Raw genomic sequence first — 9,376 nt, 5'->3', positions numbered from 1 at the left:
GCTAATTGGCTAACCCTGAGATAGGGAGAGTGTCCTGGATTATCCAGGTGGGCCCACTGTAATCACAGGGGTTCTTTTTTTTTTTTTATAATTATTTATTTTTTTTTTTAACGTTTATTTATTTTTGAGACAGAGAGAGACAGAGCATGAACAGGTAGGGGCAGAGAGAGAGGGAGACACAGAATCGGAAGCAGGCTCCAGGCTCTGAGCCATCAGCCCAGAGCCCGACGCGGGGCTCGAACTCACGGACCGGGGGGTCGTGACCTGAGCTGAAGTCGGACGCTTAACTGACTGAGCCACCCGGGCACCACTCACAGGGGTTCTTAAAAGTGGAAGAGGAGAGAAGAGCATGAGAAGCAGAGATGGTAGTGTGAGAAAGACTTGCCAATGTTGCTGGCTTCAAAGATGGAAAAATGGGACCATGAACCACGAAATGCAGGCAGCCTATAAAACTGGAAAAGATAATGAATTTGCTCATAGAGACTCCAGAAGGGATGCAGCCCTAGCAAAACATTGATTTTAGCCCAGTGAGACTCATTTCAGACTTCTGGCCTACAGAACTGTAAAATAATAAGTTTGTGCTTCTTAAATTTTTAAAAAATGTCTTACTTATTTTTGAGAGAGAGACAGAATGCGAGCAAAGGAGGGGCAGAGAGCAGGGGAGACACAGAATCTAAAGCAGGTCCCAGGCTCTGAACTGTCAGCACAGAGCCTGACACGGGGCTTGAACCCACAAACCATGAGATCATGACCTGAGCCAAAGTCGGACGCTCAACCAACTGAGCCACTCAGGTGCCCCTGTAAATCTGTGATTTTTTAAAGCCAATTAAGTTTATGATTTGTTACAACAGCAGTAGGAAACTAATATGAGAGGTTAAAAAAGGAAACAATCCAACATCATAAGTCTAATAAGAGAAAAGGTAGAATATAATATTTTTAAATGGCTGAGAATTTTCCAGAATTGAAGAGATGACTCTTCGGACTGAGAGATCACACAAAGGTCTTAATGTAATACATATCAACTAATCCACAACCATACACATTGTAGTGAAATATATGAGAAAGTCTTAAGAACAAATGGAACCTCCAGCATGGGCAAGAACAAGACAACCAGAACTCTCTTTTCAGGAAGGTAACAAATGTCAGTGGTCAACTAATGCCATCAGTATTCAAAATCAGACTCTAGGTGTGGCCTGTGCTCCTTTAATCTAGGGATTCCTCGGTGCTGGTACACTCCTGGAGAAGAATTTAGACAAAGAAGATGGAAGGAAGCTGGTTCCACAAAGAGAGATTCCTCTTATTCCTTGCTCTCGGTCTTCTAACTCAAGGTAAGAAAAGGGCAACAACAGGGAAAGAGGCAGAGACTCTCTCTAGTTGAACACCTAGAAACTTCTTTCAAATTTCCAACTCCCAGAGATGATCTAAAATGGGTATTGTTATTTCATAACTTTGTTATAATAATGCCTGAATAGACTTTCCTTCTCTGGAAGACAGAAAATATCCTTCCAGGGGCACCTGGGTGGCTCAGTCAGTTAATGACTCTTGATTTTGGCTCAGGTCATGATCTCAAAGTTCATGAGTTCGAGCCCCGCATTGGGCTTTGTGCTGTCCGTGCAGAGCCTGCTTGCAATTCTCTCTCTCCCTCTCTCTCTGCCTCTTTCTCTGCCATCTTCTGCCCCCCTCTCTCTCTCTCTTCCCCTCTCTCTCCCTCTTCTCTCTCTCTCAAAAATAAACTAAAAAAAATATATCTTTCCAGCGATGTATCATACAGGAACTATTTTTCTTCCCAGGACCCATCCCTAATTGTCTTCTCTTCTATTTAGACTTGGTGTCTATCCATCCTTCTACACACGGGTATAATTCTTTTTCTCTGCAGCTATGAAACCCACTCCATTGTAGCAAAGTGCTCGCTTTTAGCCATAACTTCCCCATCCACCTTCAGGATCCAAGTGCTTTAGGTTAGGTAAGATGCCAGAGGGTAGCAAATGGAGAGTGAAAATAGAGTATGCTTCTCCTTCAGGAAGTTAATATAGTATAGTGGAAAGAACATGGGATTTGGAGACAGACAGACCTGGGTTTGAATCTTGGTCCCTCACTTTGCACCTTATGCAACCTTGGGCAAATTGCTTGACTTCCCTGAGCTCCAGTTCTTCATCTGTAAAATAGGGCATGCCTTGCAGAGTTGTGAGGATTCAATGAGAGGAAGTTAGTAGCATAGTGCCTGCCTGGCATATGATAGGTATCAATAAATGTCGTCTCTCCCCCTTAGGTTGTCATATAACTTCTGGATAAGAGAGCATAGGTAGGGCTAAACCAGAGTCAGCTTTAGAGGTCAGTATAAGGAAGAGGAACAAATTGTACTAACTACTCAGTAGAGAACACTAGAGATGCTCCTCTGGCCACTCACTGGCCATGATCAACAAATGAATATTCATTGTTCATAGAATGATCCAAGGATTTGTCTGGACAGCACTGTGACTTTGGGAATGGATAAGGCTTGATGTCCTTAGCATACAACAATCTCTCTCATTCCAGGCTGTTGTTCCTCTAACAAATTGCTACAATTAGAGAGGGTAGAAAAAAGGGGAAGGCAACACTTCAAAATCCTCAAACTGGAAAAGTGATAGAGGTTGAGCAGCAAAATAGGGAGAAGGAAGTTTGGGGCAGTGAAGGTGAAATCGGTGTGTTCTCTTTGGGGTCCTGGGAATGGAATCCTATCTGATGGCTATCACTGTCCCAGGGGCAGTTTGCATATAGATTTGGGCATGCTTTGCATGGAAACAGAAACATTAAAAGGGCAGCCAGAGCCCTAACTCAGCTTACCACATTAGCTTCCATCATTTGCCTTCCAGCCCAACCCATCCTCCCTGGCCTTGGAGGGAGGCACCCAGCATCTGGTGATCCTCTTGGTGATCCTCCTTTCCCAGTCTCCATCTCATCATTGGGGGAATATACTACAGCAGCATCAAACAAACCAGGGTTCAGAGCAAGTCCAGTTTTTGCCTCTTATATATTTGACCTCAGGGATTTAATTCCTCTTACTGGATCTCAGTTGACTCATTTATTACATAAGGACAAAAATAATTTCTCCTTGATAGGGGCTTGGGAGGATTAAGTGAGGGACTTCCTCTGAAGGGCTTAGAGTATACCTGGCACATAATCAATGCTCAATAAATCTTAGCTATCGTTATTATCACAGACTACCCCCAAGATCCTATCATAGGGCCCTCTCACATAGGCAACAGGAGAGTTCTCTCCCTCTCCTCACACATTCTATGTCCTCTACAGGAAGGGGCAGTACTTTCATCATCAACTGCTCAGGGTTCGGCCAGCATGGAGGGTATCCCACTGTTCTGGATTCAGTGTTTGAGCGGAAGGCCTTCCGTCCAGTCACCAACTTCAGCATCCCCACCCTAGTCAACATCTCCTTTACTATGTCTGCCATCCTAGATGTGGTGAGTGCTGACCCCTAGCCCTTAATTTTTTCCCAACCTGGCAAGGGAACCCCAAAAGCTCTTGTCCACATTGCACCTTCCTCCATCACTGCTAAATGTCATTTGCCCAGTGGGGATCTCAAAGAAGCTGTCTGGTTTAACAGGATGTGGTGCAACAGCACATAGAAGAGAATTTCTTTTCTTTCTCGCCCAGTGATTCTCTACCCTGGCCATATACCACTGTTCAGTCTCCACTCCCAGAGATTCTGATTGGATGGAACCTAGACTTCGGTAGTTTTAAGCTCCTCAAGTGATTCTAAGATACAGCCAGGATTGAGAAGCACTACTCTAATCCAGCCCTGTTGTGAATTCTCCCACACATGGGAGAATTAAGCTTTTCAATTAAGCTGTTTCAATTAAGCTTTTGTCCTTGACCTACATGTTGACCTTGATCACAGCACCACTTTTTTTTTTTTAATTTTTTTTTCAATGTTTATTTATTTTTTTGGGACAGAGAGAGACAGAGCATGAACGGGCGAGGGGCAGAGAGAGAGGGAGACACAGAAACGGAAACAGGCTCCAGGCTCTGAGCCATCAGCCCAGAGCCCGACGCGGGGCTCGAACTCACGGACCGCGAGATCGTGACCTGGCTGAAGTCGGACGCTTAACCGACTGTGCCACCCAGGTGCCCCAACAGCACCACTTTTACATACATTGGGAGTTGGTAAACAAAAATGAGGAGTAGGAGGGGCACCTGGGTGGCTCAGTTGGTTAGGCTGCGGACTTTTGATTTTGGCTCAGGTCATGATCTCACGGTTTGTGGGTTCAAGGCTGGTGTCTGGTTCTGTACTATCAGTGCAGAGCCTTCTTGGAATCCTCTCTCTCCCACTTTCTCTGTCCCTCCCCGCGCCGCCCCCCCCCCCCCCCCCCCCCCCCCCCCCCCCCCGCTCACAGGCACTCACTCTTTTTCTATCTCCAAAATAAATAAACTTTAAAAAAAAAAATGGGGAGTGGGAGGGATGGACAGACTTCTTACCCACATCATACTAGAAACAGGAAATTCTTTTGGCAGGATGAACATCTACAGCTCTTGTCATCATTCCTGTGGCTGGAAATGGTATGGCTAATACCGTTTATTCTCTCCCTTCATTTACATTCAAAAAGGATTTTAAACAAAGATATAATTATGACCTTTATGTACCTAACAACATATCTTTGAAACATATGAGGGAGAAATGGAAAAATCTACAATCATGGTGAGAGGCTTCAATATACTGGTTTCAAAAATCAAGTAGAAAAAGAATAAAAAACATTGTGATTTTTAACAGCACAATTAGGAAACTTGATTTAATAAACATCATACTTTGTACCAACGAAAATGCATAATCTTTTCTGATACAAATGCAATATTTTCCCACACTGACGAAGATCTCAACAAACTCAAAAAAGCAGAAATTATCTAGACCACAATCTGATCACGATACAAGAAAATGAAACTAACTGGGAAAAGACAGCCCTCCCCCCAGAAAGCCTTATTTCCTGGGAATTTAAAACTAAACTTCCCCCCAAAATTAAGCTTCCAAATACTTTGGGCTAAAGTAAAAATAAAACAATTAAATAGAAATTGCAAAATAATTAGAAACAAAGAGCCTACACATGAAAATCTATGAATATAGACAAAGTATAACTCAGTGGAAATTTTGTATCTTAAGTGTATTAATAAGAAAACAAGAGGGGAAAAAATGAAAGTAAATGAATTAAGTTTCCAATTTGAAAAGCTTGGTTAAAGAGGAGAGAGGAGGGGAATAATACTAATAATCACCTAATCTTGCTCTCAAAGTGCAGTTCCCAGATGGGCAGCACCAGTTGATTGCACCACCTGGAAACCTAGAAATGCACATAATCTTGGGTCCCACCAGTGTAACCAACCATCCCAGCATAGCCAAGACTGAGGAATTCTCAGGACATGGAATTTTCAATGCTAAAACCAGCAAAATGCTGGGCAAATCAGGATAAGTTAGTCACACCACCTATTGAATCAGAATCTATATAGTTCAATATGATCCCCAGGTGTTTTATATGCAAAGCAAGACTTGAGAAGCACTGATCTAGTACAAAGTTTTATTTAATGTGCATAGAGCCTCCCTTCCGTTGGGGCTGTGGTTCTACAAACTGCAGTTGCTGTTGAAAGTACCCTGAGACTAGACAAGCCCACCCAGAATTGGACAATCCTTGAAAACAGTTCCCAAAGAAGGTTGCCAGACTTGGAAAAGAGGGTTTGGAAAGGTCATCCCAAAGACAAGAGAGGGTGGTGCCTGGCACCTGCCAACAAAAGGAAGACCATGAAGTCTCTTGCTTCAAAGGACCCAAGAGCTTGTCCAAGGTCTCCTTGCAATAAAGACTGGTGAAAGGGGTCTGGGAGACAGTTGCAGGCATGCTAGATACTAATACATAATACCTATGAACATTACAGTTTCAAAATTCATTGATATGCTTTATTTCATTTGATACCTACTAATCCCCTTATTTTACACTAAGGAAATTCTAGCTCAGAGAGGCTAAGTTACTGATCTTTCAGCTCTAAATCTCATTCTTACTGAAGAAAAAATAGTGTTTCTCTAATCACCAGTAATTTCTCACAGAAATGGAAAAAGAGAGGAATCAAAGTTTATGAAGAAATGAACACAGAGAGCTTCAAGTCTATTTGTAATTCTTATTTCTTAAAAAAAAAAAAGCCAAAGTAAATTTATCAAAATATTGACTCCACAAAGTTGAGTGATAGAAACCTGTTTATTATTTTATATACTTTTTTAGGTGCTTGAAATATTTCACAACTTTTTTTAAGAAAAATCAAAGGACAGAAAAAAATAGCCTTAATTTCTATCAGGCTCTCTCACCTCTCCTCCACCTGGGCTCTAGGTCTGGGATAACCCATTTATCAGATGGAACCCAGAGGAGTGTGAGGGCATCACGAAGATCAGTGTGGCAACCAAGAACCTATGGCTCCCAGACATTTTCATCGTTGAGTTGTACGTATTAAGGGCTGGGAATAGCCAGAGGGAAGCCCCATTTTCTGGAATCAGTAGAATTTACAATCTGCCATTGGAGACACTAAAAGTGGTATTAGATGGATGAGAAATAACCAGAAAGGTAAAAAGAAAAACAAAGCACCTGCATCCCACTTCATCTCTCTTACAGCATGAATGTGGATAAGACCCCAAAAGGCCTCACAGCATATGTGAGTAATGAAGGTCGCATCAGATATAAGAAACCCATGAAGGTGACCAGCATCTGTAACCTGGACATCTTCTACTTCCCTTTTGACCAGCAGAACTGCACCCTCACCTTTAGTTCATTCCTTTACACAGGTGAGTTGCTGTGGGGGCTCAGGGATGTGGGTGAATGAGAGCAACCGATTAAACAACAGAAAATAAAATATAAAGAAATTATGAATAAATGGTGACTAAGGTGTATGGGTAGAGCAAAAATTAGGGCTCTTATGGATGTTTAAATATTTTCCGTAAAGGGAAAATCCAAGCCTGTCTTGTTGATTACCATTCCTAGCTCTTGCAAACTTTCTGCCATAATAGTAGATACTCAAAAATACATGTTGAATGAAGATGAAAAGAGAATGTAGTTGAATCAACAGGAAACCATATCCTTGGGAAATGATCTGGATCTCCCTTTCAGTGGAGAATATGTTGCTGGGCATGGAGAAAGAAGTGTGGGAAATAGCAGACACATCCCGGGATATCGTTCAAACCCATGGAGAGTGGGAGCTCCTAGGCATCAACAAGGCCACCCCAAAGATGTCTGTGGGCACCAGCCTATACGATCAGATCATGTTCTACGTGAGTTCAGAGGTCCTTGATTTTTCCTTTCTTTCTTCCTTCTACCCTTGCTTAGAATCTCCACCAAATGGGTATTTCTCAAGTTTCAGGGTTTCTCAGTTTTACTTCTGCCAGACTCAAACCTTTCCTCTTGGCTGCCCAGCCACATTCTTTTTCCTAAAGCTCACTGCTCTGGCCTAACTTGTCACTGGCAGTCTCTATACTTATTTATGAAGCTGCATTCTACACAGCTATATATCTCAGGGTGATACCAGACCAAAAAGGAAGGCAGAGACATAAACAATCACTACTCTTCCTGGCAGCTTCCAAATCCCTTATCCACTTCCCTTTCTTTCCTCCCCCAAGGTGGCCATCAGGCGCAGGCCCAGACTCTACATCATAAACCTTCTGGTGCCCAGTGGCTTTCTGGTTGCCATCGATGCCCTCAGCTTCTACCTGCCAGCAGAAAGTGGAAATCGTGCCCCATTCAAGATAACCCTTCTGCTGGGCTACAATGTCTTCCTGCTCATGATGAATGAGTTACTACCCACCAATGGCACCCCCCTCATCAGTATGGCATCTCCAGCCTTAGGGAAAATAAGGGTGGGGAGGATTGACTGAACTAGCTCAAGGGAGAGAGATATACTGGGAAAATGAGGCCCTAAGCCTGCCAGGGTGGGATTGGAAGAGAGAAGCCCTAGGTGGTGCCTCTGACCCACATGTAGGCCTACCTTCCCTGCAGGTGTCTACTTTGCCCTGTGTCTGTCCCTGATGGTGGTCAGCCTGCTGGAGACCATTTTCATCACCTACTTGCTGCACCTGGCTACCAGCCAGCCCCCACCCATGCCTCAGTGGCTCCATTCTCTGATCCTCTACTGCACCAGCCCAACAAAGTGCTGCCCCACTGCACTCCAGAAGAGAAATAAAGCCATGGGCCTCCCCCCTGCCCACCTCCCTGGTAAGGAGATTCAGCACTGCCCACATTTCCTCTTCCCACATAGCCATTTATCTGCTCCTATCTCCTTCCCTATTCCTTCCACCCCAGGTGAACTTCATGGCCTATGCTGAGTCTCTATCTCTCTGTAGGTGTGAAGGAGCCAGTGGAGTTAGTGGGGAAGATGCCAGGTCCCAGAGAGACAGAGTTAAATGGGTGTCCTGGGTCAACAAAGGCCCAGCAGGAAGATGAGACTCAGAAGCAGCACTTGGTCGACCTGTGGGTGCAGTTCAGCCACATGATGGACACCCTGCTCTTCCGCCTCTACCTGCTCTTCATGACCACCTCCGTGGTCACAGTCATCGTCCTCTGGAACACCTAGGCATGATATCTATTTGCTCCTGCAGATCCCACCCAGAGCTGCTTCTGGCTTCCAGAGACCAGCCAGGTCTTTGCCCTTTGTTGAGTATCGACTATCGCAGCCCAAAGATGACCCATTCCCTGCTGCATTCCATGCATCTCAATCCAGCCCCACTGATCAGTCTCAACCCAACTCTAGACATTTTCCTCTTGTATCTGTATTCTGTTGGCTCCCCTTAGTCCTCTCATGAAGTTCTACGATCCCCTTATGTCTTCTGCATAGCAGTCCCACCTCCTCTGCTTCCTTACTTGTCCCAATAAATCATTCTTCAGAGACCTCTGGTTCTTTGTCATGTTTTGAGGTAGAAACTTAACTATTCATAACTGATAGTTTCAAAATATCACCTGTGCATCCCTCTGCCTGTGACAGCATTTTGATCTCACAACGGACGATCCTCTTACCTTCAAGTCCAACGTGACAGTTGTCCTGTCTGGAAAGTTTTAATTTTCTTGGACATTTTTAAAGACATATGTCTTACTTGTAGACTCTTTTATTCATCTTTTTCATTATTGTACGGGAGCTCTGCAGAGATATTGCAGGTTAGGTTCCAGACCACCACAATGAAGCAAATGTCACAATAAAATGAGTCAATGAATTTTTTGGTTTCCCAGTAGATATAAAAGTTATGTTTACACTATATTGTAGTCTATTGAGTGTGGAACAGCATTATATCTAAAAAACATGTACATACTTTAATTTAAAAATACTTTATTGCTGGTGCACCTGGGTGGTTCAGCCAGTTGAGCATTCGACTCTT

The 9,376-nt window shown here is 43.6% G+C and overlaps 1 protein-coding gene across 1 annotated transcript; it reads left to right on the top strand.

Annotated features, from left to right (window-relative positions):
- Positions 1-939: 939 nt before the first annotated feature.
- LOC122491672 (5-hydroxytryptamine receptor 3E-like) lies at positions 940-8,935 on the top strand. The gene is made up of 8 exons (XM_043594769.1): positions 940-1,328; positions 3,289-3,455; positions 6,354-6,463; positions 6,633-6,802; positions 7,125-7,285; positions 7,631-7,835; positions 8,007-8,222; positions 8,351-8,935. The coding sequence occupies exons 1-8, from the start codon at positions 1,262-1,264 to the stop codon at positions 8,578-8,580; spliced, it is 1,326 nt and encodes a 441-aa protein (XP_043450704.1). The 5' UTR covers positions 940-1,261; the 3' UTR covers positions 8,581-8,935.
- The last annotated feature ends 441 nt before the right edge of the window (positions 8,936-9,376 follow it).

This window comes from Prionailurus bengalensis, chromosome C2 (assembly GCF_016509475.1).
Source record: "Prionailurus bengalensis isolate Pbe53 chromosome C2, Fcat_Pben_1.1_paternal_pri, whole genome shotgun sequence".
Classification (NCBI taxonomy): domain Eukaryota; kingdom Metazoa; phylum Chordata; class Mammalia; order Carnivora; family Felidae; genus Prionailurus; species Prionailurus bengalensis.
The sequence above is the reverse complement of the archived record's forward strand: the minus strand, read 5'-3'. Positions and strand labels throughout refer to the sequence as shown.